General features: G+C 47.0%; 2 protein-coding genes and 1 non-coding gene across 6 annotated transcripts; 1 reads left to right on the plus strand and 2 right to left on the minus strand.

The window, feature by feature from the left end:
- Window positions 1–87: 87 nt before the first annotated feature.
- On the minus strand, window positions 88–11371 carry RNF151 (ring finger protein 151). 3 transcript variants are annotated; one of them, XM_075830569.1, is made up of 5 exons: window positions 11307–11371; window positions 8651–8698; window positions 5781–5926; window positions 2769–2865; window positions 88–1982 (listed from the first exon to the last, which is right to left on the minus strand). In XM_075830569.1, the coding sequence occupies exons 3-5, from the start codon at window positions 5834–5836 to the stop codon at window positions 1590–1592; spliced, it is 546 nt and encodes a 181-aa protein (XP_075686684.1). In that variant the 5' UTR covers window positions 5837–5926; window positions 8651–8698; window positions 11307–11371; the 3' UTR covers window positions 88–1589. The 3 variants fall into 3 exon arrangements, with proteins under 3 accessions (XP_075686684.1, XP_075686685.1, XP_075686683.1); XM_075830570.1 differs by lacking the exon at window positions 5781–5926 and having other exon boundaries at window positions 8635–8698; XM_075830568.1 differs by lacking the exon at window positions 11307–11371 and having other exon boundaries at window positions 8651–10517.
- Window positions 2100–16299, plus strand: RPS2 (ribosomal protein S2). Of its 2 annotated transcripts, none has more exons than XM_075830566.1 (8): window positions 2100–2195; window positions 12609–12749; window positions 12960–13049; window positions 13309–13416; window positions 13510–13683; window positions 14539–14698; window positions 15999–16090; window positions 16176–16299. In XM_075830566.1, exons 2-8 carry the CDS (start codon window positions 12612–12614, stop codon window positions 16257–16259), a joined length of 846 nt encoding a protein of 281 aa, XP_075686681.1. In that variant the 5' UTR covers window positions 2100–2195; window positions 12609–12611; the 3' UTR covers window positions 16260–16299. The 2 variants fall into 2 exon arrangements, with proteins under 2 accessions (XP_075686681.1, XP_075686682.1); XM_075830567.1 differs by lacking the exon at window positions 2100–2195 and adding an exon at window positions 11517–11539.
- LOC142656762 (small nucleolar RNA ACA64) lies at window positions 8811–8939 on the minus strand. Its single transcript, XR_012849743.1, has one exon. It is a non-coding gene; the product is annotated as a small nucleolar RNA ACA64 (small nucleolar RNA).
- Window positions 16300–18117: the final 1818 nt, after the last annotated feature.

The raw sequence follows: 18117 nt of genomic DNA on the forward strand, positions 1-18117 counted from the left end.
CAACCATTGACCAAAAACATGAATTGTGACAAAAATCAGTTAAAAAAAAACCAAAAACATACAATGAGAATTGTAAAATTCTGCGTATTTATTACAAATGTTCACAAGATCAAGTGCACTGAAAACATTCATATAATATATGAAAGCTCCAAATCACAGCATTTCCAAGTATATTTTCCGTTTTATTAAAGGGGTTTTACGGTTTTATGTGAATAAAGTTTGACCATTCTATAACGTAACCATTTTCAATATCCCTGCTTGCTCTGTGAGTGGGAACATCAAGAGGATGAAAAGTGTTCTGAGCCAATCCACACAGCTGCATGTTTCGTTCCAACAGAGTCCTTCATACATTGTAACAGGACCTGCGCCTGCGTTGACAAATGTAAACAAGGCTTCCATTTACTGATCGCAAACAGAGATCTTGGAAATGGTGAAAAATGTTAACACAAAGTATGTTACAAAGTTGCAGAACTTTTTAATGTACAAAAAAAGATTTACGTAAAGCCCCTTTTAAAAAAGACAAAAAAAATTCAAAGTAAAAGTCCATCAGGATATGTATATATATTTTATGCCCCTTCCCCATCTAAAAATAGCTAATTGTAAGACCATTTTAGTAGATGGGGGGGGACCAGCCACATGGACCATCATTGATTGCTATAACGGGGAACCCCTTGTCCCTCCCCACCAGGACGGCCACAATGAGTTGTGTGGATTGGCCCGTTACTGCGCCATACAACTCTATGAGGAGAAACAGCCGGGCAAGCTGCTGGGCCACCTGTGTCCATCCTGGTGAGGAAGGATAGAGTACCCGTTCTTGCAATCGATGGCGGTCCCAAATAATTTGAATGTAGTCCCACGTAGCGGCGTCCGCACACCATTGCCACATAATAGATTCGTATTGGTCGCACGATTTTGCCGAAAAAAAACAGTTTTATCTCTAAAACCGTGTGGACATTAAGGTTTTTTTCCCCCACTTATGAGATATCCACAAGATTGGTAAAAAATGTATGATCGCTGGGGGCCCCCACGATCCCGGTTCCTCTTCAATGTACGATCGCTGTGAGGATAATTTTGAATGGGACAGCAGTCGCACACGAGCGCTCCATTCAACATCTATTGGGCGGACGGAGACAACCGAGTGCAGCGATCATACATTAATCACCTATTACGTGGATAGGTGATGAGTGTGATTAGTGGGAGGACCCCTTTAATGGGCACATCGTTTTTACAGGTAAATCTGCAGTTTACCTGCAAAATCCTGCAGTCAATAACAATTTGTATGAAACCTCTGCCCACCGCACGAGGCCTTGGTTCGCGGACGCCGCTACGTGGGACCGCTCCCCAACTCTCTACAAGGAGTCGGCTAATAGAAGTCTATTTAAAGGAAATCTCCAGGCAAAACCTGTACACTGCACAGAGCCTGAAGGGCGGAGCATGACACAAGGATTAAAAGGACACTATATAAAGAACCGTTGTCAAGCCCCGCCCCCTCAGACTCATCACTTGATATAATAGTGTTACAGTTTTGCCCTGTGTTCCTTTAAAGCGTTATGACGCCATGACAGTGAACCGCATTGCTTGCGCGCAGTTTATTCGGCCTCCTCTGTGCTGGCCGAGGCCTGGACGCCCTCCAGACCCTCACTAAGCAGCTGTATCTGCCTGCTCATCTGTGAGGAGAGACTCTCTATCCTCCGCGCCTTCTGCCGCAGCTTGTGCAGCTGTTTGTTGTAGGTCTCTTTCAGTTCCATGTAGCAGTTGTGTTCATCTCGGCTCTCGGGGGTCAGCAGCGCTCCGCATCCCATGTGACACATCTCGCTCCAATACTCGCAGCTGTGGTTGTGGTCACCTACGTCTTTCCTCATGACCTGGGCAGGACATCCTTCATTGGAGCAGGCCACTAACCCAAAAGCGCACGTGTCGGCGTGCTCCTCGCTCCTCAGCAGAGGGAACAGAGCTGGACAGCCATTCTGCGCATTAGGACACTGACAATCAAAAACAGATACATGCGTATGAGGTCATCGGCCTTCACAAATGATCAATTACGACCCTAAAACTAATTTTGTAATGCCAACTTTACCAACTTTCTTTTTATGCTTTAGGTTTCTGTTTCCCACCATTTTAAAGACCTCTGCTTGCTGTAATTTGAATCATCCTGGTTTACACCCAGAGGCTGAAATCCCAATCTACTGGCACAGGTAGGTCTTATTTTCCAGAAACAGCACCACTCTTGTCTATATGGCAGTCTGTGGTATTGCAGCTCAGCTCCGTTCAATTGTTCGCTTTGACCTTATTGACAGCAGTGGTGCGGTTTCCTTTTCCTTATATCAAAATCCCTTCAAATGCATCGCAGATCTCGTAACAGGCTTTACAGCTAAACAATGAACATTTCTATTCACTGACAGCAGGCAGAGATCTTGAAATCTGTATTAAACAGCTAACTATATTGGAAAGTTGCTGAACTTATTGTTATACAATGATTTAAGCCTCATTTATATAAATCCAAACTTTTTTTTCAAGAACCCATGGCAACCATCCATAATTTGCATTTGATTAAAACCCAAAACGATCGGTTCCTATGGAGTTATTCCCGGTTACATATTCACCAATAGGTGAGCAACTTATTGGGAGAAATGATACCTGATGCACTGAAATTTCCAATGATATCCAGGTATACCACTGTTTCCGCCATTAAGTCTCATTGCAATTTTGGGAACGGTGGGGGAGGGGGCTGCGTCTATTCCCGTCTAATGACGCCGCATCTCCTTTACCTTGACTTGCAGACGGTTAATTTTCCTCTTCAGTTTGTGCATCTGTACATAGAGTTTACCCCTCACTTCTGTTCTACAACACGGACAGGTCTGCTGCCTGAGAAAGTAAAGCACAACTGATTTTAAGGCCAGGTTCACACATCGCCTATTGCGTATTTGTCGCACAATTTTTGGTTGTGAAATCCACACTGAAATTCCACATCGAAGTAGATTACAGCGTGAGAAACCCGATTCACTCGCAGCATAAAAAAAATCTATACTATACGTGCTGCGGACTTGCAAGTTCAATCTTTTGTGAAAATGGCGCAGATGCGTAATCACTTTACGGTTAGCAAATGTAAACTCCAGAAATATTTTTAATATAAATTTATGGAAACCACTGACAAGCTGCTGTTGACGGAGCATCTAATGAACACTTTTGAGTCCATAATAATGTCCTGCTGTAAATAGTCTAAGGCCGGATTCACACGAGCGTGTGCGTTTTGCTCGCGCCAAAGGTCAGCAAAAGCTCCGTGTGTCAGCAGCGTATGATGCGTGGCTGTGTGATTTTCGCGCAGCCGCCATCATTATGACACTCTGTTTGGTTGTTTGTAAACAGAAAAGCACGTGGTGCTTTTCTGTTTTCATTCATAGTTTTTACTGCTGTTGTGCGAATCGCACGCCGCACCCGGAAGTGCTTCCGTGTGGTGCATGTGATTTTCACGCACCCATTGACTTCAATGGGTGCGTGATGCGCGAGAAACTCAGAAATATAGGACATGTCGTGAGTTTTACGCAGTTTCACTGACAGTCTGCACGACCCCATTCACTAACAAGTCCGTGCGAGGCGCGTGAAAATCACTCTCAACGGCCCCATTGACTAACATAGGTCCGTGCACGGACGTATTATACGCATACCTCCCAACTGTCCCGATTCCGGTGGGCCAGTCCCGGTTTCTCACCGCTCTCCCGGCCAGTCTTCAAAATGTCCCGCTGGGCGCTGCATCAAAACAGCTGATTCCTGCTGACTGGTCACCGGTCAGGTGACTGGACTGGTTCACTCCTGGGCCGGCATCGACACCAGTGAGAACGCCGCTGCAAGACTCCTGCCTCCTTCTGACAGTGAGTGATGGGGCTATTCACACGACCGATTTTTTGACAGCCCGGTAAACCTGGCCGGCAAAAAATGGGACATGCCCTATTTTCGGCCGTTTACCCTGCCCCCATAGAAGTCTATGGGGCCGGGTAATACACGGCCATCACCGGATGTGTCCCGAGTGCCAGCCGTGTCTTCCGTCGCTCGCACTCTCACTCCTCCTCACAGTGCAGAGTTAATGTGAGGGTCTTTTTTTGTTCCCTGTAGGAGTCGGAATCCCCAATCCCCGGCTGAGGAATCCGCTACAGGAGAAGTGAGTGACTACACAGTCCATATATGGACACAGCGACGTCACTCACTTCTGAAGCGGAATCCCCGACCCTGTGGCCGGGGACTCCTCTCCAGGAGAAGTCAGTGACTACACTGTCCATATATGGACATTGAAGTCAGTGACTTCTCCTGGAAGGGGGGGATGGGTGCAACCTACAGGGGGCTGGGTGGCATTACCTACCAGGGGGGCTGGGTGGCATTACCTAGAGTGCTGTGTGTGGCAACAAATTTTAATTCATCATTTGATATGTTTATGCAGGATATTGGGTGTGGTTAGGGGGCATGGCTTAAAATGTCTGAATAAGCCCCAAGTCTGATTACGTTATATACACACCATAATATACTCCTACCCCTTGTCTTGACACTTAAGACAGGTTCTTAGACCTTTTTGTTAGAAGGGTCCCCTGATAATAAACTGATCGTAGTATACGTTGCGGTTAGGACCCCCAGCGATTACCTGTGGGGGAACACAGCAGCAAGTATTCAACTCCCCTGCAGCACCACCACAGGGGAAATGAAGCATTACAGTTCTCATTGACATCAATAGGAAGGGCCTGGGTCCTCCAGCACAAGAGACACTCCTTGTAACTGCTCTCCATCTACCCCAAAGTGTGTTTTCTAAGGGTGCACTCCCACACGTCGGCGGATACATGCAGGCAAAACCACGCGTACCTGCGGTGGCCAATGGCCTCCCGATTTCGCTAGTAACACTGGTATTGGCTGCAAAACCGTGCAGCCTTTGGCCACCGCATGTGGGCAGGATTTCATCCACTAGAACATAACAGTGCGCCATTGACCCGGCCACATTAACGAATAGAATCGCATGACTTTGCAGATAACCAGCAGTTTTACCTGCAACATCACACGGCCTTTAACAAGCAATTTCACAGTTCGGCGAACGCCGCTCTGTGGGGCCTTACCCTAAACCAGAAGACGACCTCTTTAATACGCAGATACCCACGCAAGTATCAGCATTAAGGCTCAATTCACACGATGCGTATTACGTGCGGTTTTGCCTGCAGAGTAACACAGTACCAGCAAAGCAAGTGAGGTTTCAATAAGTCACGTATACGCTGAATTATTTTTTTCTGCACGTAATTCACCTGCGTTGCCACTTGCAAATTGTATGTCTGTCTATTTCTAAAGAAAAACACCCCAAAACCTGCAGAATGAAAACGCACCGATTTACGCATCAAAATGTAAAAAACACGTTTTTTTCCCCCCCCCCGCTGCTATTTTGATGCATATATTCTGCAATAAAATAAGCAACATGTGCACACAGCCCTAGGGCAACACCCTCAAATTAAAAAAAAAAAAAAAAAAGGCCATAGGAGCACGTTAGTTGCTTGGAATCCATTGATTTGAGCAGGCGATGGGTCCCACGTCATACAAGCTGCTGTTGACTGATCTTTTCTGATATGCACATTATATACAATTAGACATTACATCTGCATTTATTCCTATGGCAGCACAAATATTAGATGGTTGGTCTAAAGCTAAGGAGCACTGTACCCAGAAGAGCCCCCCATGATAATATACCGGACATACACAACGCTGAACTAACATTTAATAACCTCTCCCTGGTAATGGTCATGATAAGATCTCACCTTTTCAGCCACTGTAAAATGCATTTTCTGCAGAAGATGTGCCCACAGGAGATCATGACCGGGCACCTCAGGACACCATGGCAGATGGCACATAGGAGATCATAGTCTGGATCTTCCGTAAAAAGATCTAGATCGTATCCGCCTCCCTGGAAACACATGTAAACTTCATACACACAATATCATTGCGGTCTATATCAGAACCAGGATGAACAGCGCTGTGTCCTATAACCGGTGAAAGTACAGAAAACCGGGGGACACATGGTATATACTGTTACTATGCACCCCGATAAACACTATTCAGACTTCATAGCCTAAGACGGCTGATAACATGGAGAAATAGATGGCATTTAAAATGTATAGCAGACATTGTGAGATTTATCAAAATTAGTGCAAATGTGGGACAGTTGCCCATGGCAACCAATCAGGTTGCTACTTTCATTTTCAATACTTAAAACAAGCTTGACCCTGGTTGTTATGGGCAACTGCTACACCCGGAGAATTAAAACCTAGTCCTAGAGTACAGAAGAGACCTCAGTCCTCTAGGACGCTATTACAGCGCCATACGTAATGGGGACATAATACAGCCCGGTGCACGCGGCCTAAGGGAGTCTGCAATAGTTTCGATCATACTGCAGTTTTTGCCAAATTGACCACGTGTGTATACGCCTTAAGGCCCTGTTTACACTGCGTTTTTTGGAGCAGATTTTGATGCAGAAACTTGTGACAGTCAGCTCACATTTCTCATGAAAAGTTCATGGCTGTGGAGATGCCACAAATATAGGTCCCAGAGGAAGAACCCACCACACCTATCTCTAGAAGCCCCCATCCCCAGTGGGGCAGCTACTGGCCACCAGACCCAGGCAGTGAAGGTGTTTGGGGTTCTGGAAGCCGTGGCGATACGCTTGTTCCTCAACTCATTTACTTCCAGAATCTATCACCTTCCCCACACAGATGCAGCGACCAATTGCCCCCATGCCAGGTGGTTACAAGGGACCTCCGTTTCTGGGCGGTGCAGGTCTCCACATGTATCAGACATTTATGACACGTTTATAGTGAGCAGCCCCTTCAAGGTTTAGTATCCAGCAAATTAAGGGTTATTTCCTAGGTCAGCTAAATGTCTTGTGCAAGCCCATGGAGCGGGATTCTTCGGGTACCCCAACCCAAAAGCTTGGGGTGGGACCAGACAACACATCCTACTGTGACTGCTCTGGTGTTGTATGGGGAACCCCGAGCACATAGCACAGAACATCAGGACCTCAGAAGTCTGCTGGGCACCCACTAACCCCCAAGTACATACAAGACCCTCTTCCTGGAAGCAGACCCCACACTTTAGTCCTCTACATACCATATCCGTATACTCCAATGCCTCAGGGAGAGTCACAATACAGGTCCGAGCGCAGCCGTCCACCGTGCCGCTCTTTCTAGAGCCATGTCCCATTCATTACACAAATCATGTGCAGCCGGCGCTCCGGGAGACTGCAAACCCCATCACATCCCCCACTCCACACTCTTCCAGCCGTCAGCAGCTATTCCAAACACTGGGGAAGGACGGCCATTGGCTCCACAGATCAATGAGCACATAGTTTACTATTGTCATCAGCCCCAGCGCTGGACATGGCAGCCGAGGGGTCAATGGACGCCCATTGTACTGCACAGAGGAGGAAAATTGTGAAATACAAACATGGTACGAGAATGCAGAAAACCACACCGTTCTTCAGACAAAATTCAATTTTATTAATAAATTATTTTTATGGAACAGGAAACCAAGTTGAGATCAATTCACAAATCTATACATTATATATAATATGTTATTACAGTATAGATTCCCCTCCCCCAGTGATGCAACCAATTGGAAATATGGATTATTAAAAGGACAGTCTACAAGGTCGCTACCTGTAAAAGGGAGAACACCAGAATTTCTAAGACACTTTGTCAATTTTTGTGTTCCTGCCCCCCCCCCTCTGGTGTGCCAACTAGGTCACAGCGACTGCGTTTTCATGATGTCACGTGATCAAATCACCCTGTAGGTGCTGCGGGAGGTTACGTTACAGACACAAAACCGCTATTGCCTATACAACCCACCATAGTGGATTCCATCAAGTCTAATGGATTTTGCGACGCAGCTTCCAATGCAAATGTGAACAGAGTTCAACTCCCAGCAGTCTGAGCCTATGATGTACTTTATCAATGAATGTGCGCAGTGTAAAAAGGTAAGCAATAAGCGCCACCAGCCATAAGACCGTGGCGTCAGACCATAGATCACTAAAACGGTGCCCATACAAATGACAGAATAGCCAGCCAAATCGGTCAACGACTTAATGTTTATGGAGCAGATTCTTCACTATCCCCCAACAGCAGCGGTCAGGAGGGATCAGGCATATTGGATTTTAACACTGATGCTTTGTTACTAAATGGGATAAGGGCCTGTTCACATTTGAGTTAGGCGTTTCCGTTACTCTGCTCGGTCAGAAGCAAGTACATAATAGCAGAATGACTTGTTTTGTTGGGTCTCAGTCATGGCGTCTGCCACTGTACGAGTAAAATAGCGTAGCATGAACTGCTATCATTTCCACAGCGTTTTGGGCCAGATCTGTGGCGGAGGCAACGGGAGCCACCAACGCAGATGTGAACAGGCCCCAAACCATTACTGGACTCCTCTGGCAATGGCTTTTTCCCTCTCCCAATGTAAACACAAACACTCGGCCAAGCCTGTATGTGTATGGGGAGGTTGGGAACAGCCATCAGCCAAACGAGTGCCCAACCAACAGCTACTGAAGGTATACGGGCACCTTAAGAGCATCGACAACCAAAGCCCTGCCACAAAACCCTTCAGAAAACGCCTACAATATTTTACTTCACAAGATTCACACCAGTCATTCTTGAAGTTCAGCCAGAATAAATCTGTCACCACAGAAGGCCTGAAATAAGAAAACAAAGTTTAGTTAAGTTCATCCAGAGCGCCCCATATACCCCCAGCTGCAGTCATACATGGCACAAGTACCCGCTGACGGCTTACTCTACAATAAAGATAAATGTCGGAGCACGGGTCTCATTACATGCATATAAAGAATGGGTAATGAGCTTAATGTTCCTAATTCATGTAGGCACAGAGATCTTACTAAAGGCTACCGAGGAGGCCAGAAGTAATTTTCAGTATGTGCCAAAGCCAAGACGCCCAATTCATAAGCTCAGCGCATCCCAATAATATTAGACCTAGAATAAAACTCCAATAACTCCTACCGTGACCCCTTTATATGCTGGGATCTCACCGAGCGCATGCAAACAATAGTGAGGCCAGCCTACTGCACTATATACACACCTATATAACACGTGCCCAGCCTGCAGCTCTACACTATATACACCATGCCTATACTACACTATATACACCACACCTATATAACACGTGCCCAGCCTGCAGCTCTACACTATATACACCACACCTATATAACATGTGCCCAGCCTGCAGCTCTACACTATATACACCATGCCTATACTACACTATATACACCACACCTATATAACACGTGCCCAGCCTGCAGCTCTACACTATATACACCATGCCTATATAACATGTGCCCAGCCTGCAGCTCTACACTATATACACCATGCCTATATAACATGCCCAACCTGCAGCTCTACACTATATACACACACCATGCCTATATAACATGCCCAACCTGCAGCTCTACACTATATACACAACATGCCTATATAACAAGCCCAGCCTGCAGCTCTGCACTATATACATCATGCCTATATAACACATGCCCAGCCTGCAGCTCTGCACTATATACATCATGCCTATATAACAAGCCCAGCCTGCAGCTCTACACTATATACACCATGCCTATATAACAAGCCCAGCCTGCAGCTCTACACTATATACACCATGCCTATATAACAAGCCCAGCCTGCACTATATACACCATGCCTATATAACACGTGGCCAGCCTGCAGCTCCGCACTATATACACCATGCCTATATAACAAGCCCAGCCTGCAGCTCCGCACTATATACACCATGCCTATATAACAAGCCCAGCCTGCAGCTCTGCACTATATACATCATGCCTATATAACAAGCCCAGCCTGCAGCTCTGCACTATATACATCATGCCTATATAACAAGCCCAGCCTGCAGCTCTGCACTATATACACCATGCCTATATAACAAGCCCAGCCTGCAGCTCTGCACTATATACATCATGCCTATATAACAAGCCCAGCCTGCAGCTCTACACTATATACACCATGCCTATATAACAAGCCCAGCCTGCAGCTCTACACTATGCCTATATAACAAGCCCAGCCTGCAGCTCTACACTATATACACCATGCCTATACTACACTATATACACCATGCCTATATAACAAGCCCAGCCTGCAGCTCTACACTATATACACCATGCCTATATAACATGCCCAACCTGCAGCTCTACACTATATACACAACATGCCTATATAACAAGCCCAGCCTGCAGCTCTGCACTATATACACCATGCCTATATAACACGTGGCCAGCCTGCAGCTCTACACTATATACACACACCATGCCTATATAACATGCCCAACCTGCAGCTCTACACTATATACACAACATGCCTATATAACAAGCCCAGCCTGCAGCTCTGCACTATATACACCATGCCTATATAACAAGCCCAGCCTGCAGCTCTGCACTATATACACCATGCCTATATAACATGCCCAACCTGCAGCTCTACACTATATACACAACATGCCTATATAACAAGCCCAGCCTGCAGCTCTGCACTATATACACCATGCCTATATAACAAGCCCAGCCTGCAGCTCTGCACTATATACACCATGCCTATATAACACGTGGCCAGCCTGCAGCTCTACACTATATACACACACCATGCCTATATAACAAGCCCAGCCTGCAGCTCTGCACTATATACACCATGCCTATATAACAAGCCCAGCCTGCAGCTCTGCACTATATACACCATGCCTATATAACAAGCCCAGCCTGCAGCTCTGCACTATATACACCATGCCTATATAACAAGCCCAGCCTGCAGCTCTGCACTATATACACCATGCCTATATAACAAGCCCAGCCTGCAGCTCTACACTATATACACCATGCCTATATAACAAGCCCAGCCTGCAGCTCTACACTATATACACCATGCCTATATAACAAGCCCAGCCTGCAGCTCTGCACTATATACATCATGCCTATATAACACGTGGCCAGCCTGCAGCTCTACACTATGCCTATATAACAAGCCCAGCCTGGACTACAACCACCATGCATATATAACACGTGTCCAGCCTGCAGCACTGCTCTATATACACACCATTGTCCCCATGTGTATCAAGGAAAGACCCCCCCCCAGATATAACGAGGCTTCAGAGACGGACCCCTTAAAATGTTTAACCACGACGCCACTGTTCTACCTACAAGCCCATGCGATTCTTAACACAGCAAAACTAACCAGTCTATTATCCCATTACTAACAATAACCCGCATCATCCCTCACCCAGGTTCTCACCATCCTCCATGCAGCGTGAGTAAGAAGAGGCCGCTCCTGTCCGGGGCGGCTCCTTATATACAATCCCTTATAAGGACATCACCCTGTAACCAGCATGGAGCATAAGGACGTAGTGAGAATGCGGTAACCTTCTATTTGCTCATGCTCGTTCCCGGGCTCCAGCTCTCGCGAGATTTCGCTGGTATAAGATTCTACGTCCATCGGGTTCCGGCCTTCTAGTCCATTGAAATCACGTAAGTAATGGCGGCTGGTGGGAGAGCGGCCGGTAGGGAATCCGCGCGCATCGGGGGCATCCCACGGTTGTAGCCACTTCTGATGGGTTTACGTGAGAGGGCGGAAGTGGGGTGCTGTAACCATGGTGATATTTAGAGGGGAGATGTGAAGGTTCTCGATGGTGAATTGCGCGGCCTGCTTGTATGCTGCCTACCTCCTGTCTTATTACCCATGTCTCCTAGTGAATGTGCCACTTACCATTCTGGTAACGGAAACCCTGTATAAACCTAGGGTTGGTTACGGCAAGTGCAGGTATTATCCGCCTAGATTGTCACGTTTTTTGTACAGTTGTAACGAACCCTCAGCTGTGAAGTACAAACTGTTTCCCCATTCACTGACCTAGTAGAAAGCTGAAATTCTGAGCGACTAAAGTAATGTGTAAGATTTTTCAAGGGATTCAGCCTATGGATGTGGATAGGAGTGTTGTCCTTAACTGACAGCAAGCAGATATATTGAAAATGGGGCTGAATTGGTTTATTGGAAAGATGCAGGTCTTTTTGTTCTATGAATTTATTTACATAAACCCATTAAAGGCCTCGTGCACACGACCAGAAAAAAATCTCCGCAATTCTATTGGCTGCGGACAACTTTCCGCATCGCTACGGACAGGTGTCCGTGCCTTAGAACTGCGCCGGAAATTATGGAGCATGTCCTCTTTTTCGTTTTTTACGGGCCGTGCTCCCATACTTTGTATGGGAAAACGGCCTGAAAATGCGGACCATTTACCTCCCGAAGTATTTGAGAAATGCTGGTTCTGATTGGCTGAAAGGGGCCTTCATGATCAGACTACGCGGGTTCCCCTGTTATGTGGTGTACCCCTTTAAATGTTGTCTTGCCACACTTCACATATGCCCGCTATATACGAGGTGGTCACTGGCGGGCATTAGGATCTGCTTTGTGGCCACTACTGGGGCCCACGTGTCAGTGGTTTAGGTTTTTGTGCTGCGCATCGGAGGATGTCGTGGCCGCCATGTACAAGACCAGAACCGCGATTCTCCACGTATCTAATTGTATTGCTTTTCCTTACAGCAAATGGCGGATGACGCCGGTGCAAACAGGGGAGGTTTCCGCGGAGGCTTCGGCAGTGGGGGTCGGGGCCGTGGTCGTGGAAGAGGCAGGGGCCGCGGAAGAGGTCGCGGGGCCCGTGGAGGCAAAGCCGATGACAAAGAAGTGAGTATGTTCTGCGGATTTAAAGGGACGGTTCACGCCGTACATAACCTGGGATAAGGGCAGAGTAATCCGCAGGTAACCGCGGTCACTACAGAATCTATTTGTGTGCAGGGGGCTGTTTTACCGCACAAGGCTCCCCCTTCCCCACTCTCTGCGCTTTGGGGGGAGGGCGATGGTTTTGGGTTTCCATTAATAGATAATTTTTTACAGTGGATTCCAGTAACCAAGCTTGGCCGTCTGGTCAAAGACATGAAGATCAAGTCTTTGGAGGAAATCTATCTGTTCTCCCTGCCAATCAAGGTACGTGATGTCTACAGTTTCTATTAAGTCCCTTTTTGGAGATGTGCTGCAGTGTAAAGTAAGGAGCAAAGTCAAACAATTTCAGATATATCCCGTCCCCCTCACTGCCCTCAGGTAGACTTGATAAACTTGCTTTGAGGACAAGTGACAACGTCTCTGCTGTAAAATAGTGCTCAGTGGTTGTCACCAGGAACCCCGCCCTTACTGTAGATTTTTTTTTTTTTCCCCCCACTGGTTAACCCCTCACATCTGTTTTTAGGAGTCCGAGATCATTGACTTCTTCCTGGCTTCCTCTTTGAAAGACGAGGTCCTGAAGATCATGCCCGTGCAGAAGCAGACCCGCGCCGGACAGCGCACAAGGTTCAAGGTGGGTTCCCTTCCCCCGCTCTTCCTGATCTCGCTGATTATTCCCACACAATGTCCAATGTCAACATTTTCTCTCTCGTTACTTAATTTTTAGGCTTTTGTGGCAATTGGAGACTTTAACGGCCACGTTGGTCTTGGTGTGAAATGCTCCAAAGAAGTCGCCACAGCCATCCGTGGTGCCATCATCCTGGCCAAGCTGTCCATTGTACCCGTGCGTAGAGGCTACTGGGGTAACAAGATCGGCAAACCCCACACCGTGCCCTGCAAGGTAAGAGATCCTGGATGGCGAAGTCTGGGCTGGAGTGCTTGGCATGGAGTAGAAGGCAAACAATGGCACTTTACGCTAATATTTTAGCAATTCCCCTCATTTTCTTAACCTTAAAGCTGAGCGTCTCTTCTCGCTCCGGCTACGCCACAATCTTGTTGGTTCTCCGCTCTGCTCAATCACGGGTATAAAATTGTGCCTGTGACATTGAGATGAAGTACCTCTGATCTGTGGTTTAACATGATCGAGGCATTCAAACGGTGAGGCTGAGGGGAACCCCCTTTAATCATGTCATAGGGTGCCCCTGTGATGAATGAGGCCCATACCTTGTATGGTCTGACAGTCCAGGGTCTATTGAAAGACCCCCAGGGCTGTCTGACCATATTTTTTGCCAGGGTGTACTTGGGTATGACCTGATAACCGCCTGTGTACAATCGGCTCGCAGGCTAAAGTACTGGAATATAGCAATGGCAATATGTTATAGTGGAACTAAACTTTAAAAAAAAAAAAACTTTTGACATTCCATGGTGACATGACAGAAGTTTTGTTCAGTGGGGGCCCGAGCACGGACACCCCCCCCCCCCCCCATCGATCGCTGTGCTGCTTAGTTTCTGATCTGGTATCCTCGGAGCGGTTTACGGTCTTAATAGAAAGTCCTATACAGCGAAGATGACCAAACAACGAAATGTGTGACCGCTGGAATCTAAAGAGGAAAGATCCCAAAATTCTGGCCCTCCCGTTAAGCTCTGTAGTATGGTTGGCGTCTCTACCTGTAGGGCTGGCGCTGTGTAGGTTGGCGGCAGGGCCGGTGTCTTGCATCTAGAATTGAGGTGACTCTGGTGTGACTGTTTGTTTCAGGTAACCGGACGTTGCGGCTCTGTACTGGTGCGTCTCATCCCTGCCCCCAGGGGTACTGGCATCGTGTCCGCTCCCGTCCCCAAGAAGCTGCTGATGATGGCTGGTATCGACGACTGCTACACCTCGGCCAGGGGCTGCACTGCTACCTTGGGTAACTTTGGTGAGTTGACACCTAAACTTTATGGGCTGGCGAATATTGGAACAATTGGCTATTACTTTTGGAAAATACAGACACCGCCTGTCACATGACTGACTGGAAGTAATATAAAACTACAGGGCCCTGTAAGAAGTGACTCATGAGGTAATGGAGAAGGGAATTTCTCATGGTATAGAATAGCGCCAGGAGGCTGGAACGCTCTTCAGTATCGGGTGCACGGTCTTGTATGAGCTCCTGACAATTCTGTGCAGTGTGGGGGGGGGGGGGGGGTCTTGGCATAGGTGGCATCAATGGTGAGTTCTCAGGGCACCACACACGTATTCGAAGGCATGAAATCCTAGTACATCCGTTCTGCCCGGCACTTGTTTCATTATGTAGAGTGGGTAACGGGTGGTCTCTCCGGTCAACCCCTTTAATATCCAAGCCACAGTGGCAGTTGGATAATAGCCATGGGTTTGGCTCCAGAGACCCCCGATAAACAGCTGGTCTTGGGTAAGGCTCGGTTTACGGCCTCCGTTTAACGTATACGGAACAGTTTTACCGCAGAGTTTATTGTACATAACTATGATGCTAGGAGCGTTCCTCCCTGCACTCTTAGGTCCGGGAAACACTGCTGACATGCGGACTGTATATCACGGACCAAACACACTGGTGTGAATTAGGCCTTAGACTTCCATGTAAAAAAAAAACAAAAAAACGCATACAGTTTTTTTTTTTTAAATGGGATGTGGATGGATCAGTGTTTACTATACTATCCGATATCTTTTTTGCGGTGTACTGGCCTCACAGGCGAAACGGAGTTCTAGCCCCCTTTGGGCTAATGTAGCCCTATTGACACGTTTAACGTGTACGTCTGGAGCTTTAGTGGCTAAATGTACATAGACGTGATGTGAACAGGGTCTAAGTTTCTAGGTACTGCAGCCGCCCCTACAGGGGAAATGTAGTATTACATGGCTGGCCCAAGTCTACTTGCAGTGGCTTGTCCGGAGTTGGGGATCCCCCTGACATCCATAGGCCTGTATATAGAATGTGATGGCCTGACTTGACTGGACAATATGGACGTGTATATATGAATGTCAGAACAGTATACAGTGACCAGTTACTGGTTCCCTCCTCTCTGCGCTGCAGTTACACTTGTGTTTGGTGTTCCTGTCGTTCTGAGAGAGGAAATAATCTGGACCCCGTGTGCACGGCAGGGCGGCCACCATTATGGCGGCTTTGTCCCTGTATGAAGCTCTATAGCCACGGCCTCTATAATGCCGCCATGTCAAGCCCATTCGTGACTCCTTTCTGTTTTCTGCAGCTAAAGCCACTTTCGACGCCATCTCGAAGACCTACAGCTACCTGACTCCTGACCTCTGGAAGGAAACCATCTTCACCAAGTCTCCATATCAGGTAAATGGATCTTTCATTGCATAACGGACATCCAGGACCGGGCTGGTTGTGTATTATGTATTGACGTGTCAATCTTCTCCTCCAGGAGTATACGGACCATCTGGCAAAGACTCACACCCGGGTGTCCATGCAGAGGACCCAGGCCGCCGCTGTTCCTGCCACCTCCTAAATGTGTTCCATGAACAAAAATAAAGTTCATGATTTTCAAACTGAAGTGTCGTCTTCCCGTTCGCTCACATGTAACGTACGGCCGGTGCTGTGGCTTGTCACTTTATGCAGCCGACGTGTCACCTTGGCTCTATCGTGATACACCAAAGTGGCATAAACCAGTGTTAGACTATATCAAGACTTGTGTCTACAGCGGGGTGGGGGGGGGGGGGGTCTACACCTGTCCTTATTGATGTCCTTGTAGAGCTATTTTTGCAGATACTAAATTCTGTAAAGTTATTAACAAAATATTTTGGTACAAATGGATCTGGAGAATTTGGAGGCATAGGCAGAAATGAGGTTTAATACTGATTAATATAAGAGAAGGGAAAATACAGGTCACGTTACATACTAAATAGGAAAATTCAGGGGAACACGGACATGGAAATAAACTGTAAACTTGGGTAACAAAACAGCTTTTCATAAGACAGAAGTTTTGATCGGCGGGGGTTTGAGCACTGAGGTGCCCCGCCGCTCCCCCCCCCCCTCCCCTCCACACTAACTGCTAAAAAAAAAGCGGCACAAGCAATGTGCCACTTCGTTTCTTTGGGGCGGTGTATGGAGTCCGTACACCACTCACTCAGCTTTGAGGAAAGCCGATTGGAAACAAAGCAAGCTTTAAAGAAAAAAATGCTCCTATGTACGGGCGCTCAAGTGTGAATAGGTTATTTCCTCCAAGAAATCTTCAGTTGTGAAGCAAAAAAGTTTTATTTGGATTACAGAAAAAACAATAAAAAAAGTTTGTGCTGCAACGCGTTTCGATCACGCACTGTGATCTTCGTCAGATCGGAAACAAAGTGACACCTAGAGCGCTTCTGCTGCATTGTATTAGCGATCACTGGGGGTGTTAGTGCTGACATGTCAAAAGTTTTTGGAAAGTTCAGTTACCCTTTAACTAGCAATTGGTGTCAGGCAGCTGCTGCCAAGGCAAATAAGACCTTGGGGTGCATCAAAAGGAGCATCGATGAGAACCTAGTTCTACCACTTTATAAATCTCTAGTCGGACCGCACATGGAATATTATGTACAGCACTGAGCGCCAGTGCACAAGAAAGACGTAGAGCTGGAGCAGGTTAAAAGGCAGGCAAAAAAAGTCATGGAATGGGTGGACTACAGTACCCAGAATAATTAGCAAAATTACTTCTGTCAACCATCTTTTCTAAACTATGTATAAATACAAATGTCTGTACGGAGATCTCATGATCTATTTATACCCAGGACTGTAAGGGTCAGTTCACACGTAGCGTAAATACTGCGGATTCTCCACAACGGGATTCGTTATGGAAAATCCACAGCAAATCACAGCAGCAGTAAAGTGGATGAGATCAAACAAATACAGTAAATACTGTGCGGAAAAACCACTCAGAACCTGCAGTGCAGAATTTTATTCCGCAGCTTGTCAATTGTATTTGTGTAAACGCTGCTTATTTGCTGCAGGTTTTCCCCATTGAATTCAATGGGAAGGTAAATCCCGCAACAAATAGCAGCAGTTGCGTTTTTTTGCGACGGGTTCACAGCGCTTCTGTCGCAAAAAAAACCTCATACCCAGAAGTCTGTGTTCCTCCTTCCAGCATAGCCTCCTGGCATGGTGTTTCATCCCATGTGACCACTGCAGCCAGTCACAAGCTGTAGGGGCAGTCACATGGGATGAAATGTGATCCCAGGAGGCCGGCCAGCAAAGTGCTGCCGTTTTCCGCAGCTGACTTTTTGTGTGAACTCAACACCACTAGGAGGCAACCACTATAGGAAAGAAGGTTTCTACACCAACATTGAAGGGGATTCTTTACTGTAAGAGCAGTCAGACAATGGCACTGTCGGCTA

Source organism: Rhinoderma darwinii, chromosome 6 (genome assembly GCF_050947455.1).
Source record: "Rhinoderma darwinii isolate aRhiDar2 chromosome 6, aRhiDar2.hap1, whole genome shotgun sequence".
Classification (NCBI taxonomy): domain Eukaryota; kingdom Metazoa; phylum Chordata; class Amphibia; order Anura; family Rhinodermatidae; genus Rhinoderma; species Rhinoderma darwinii.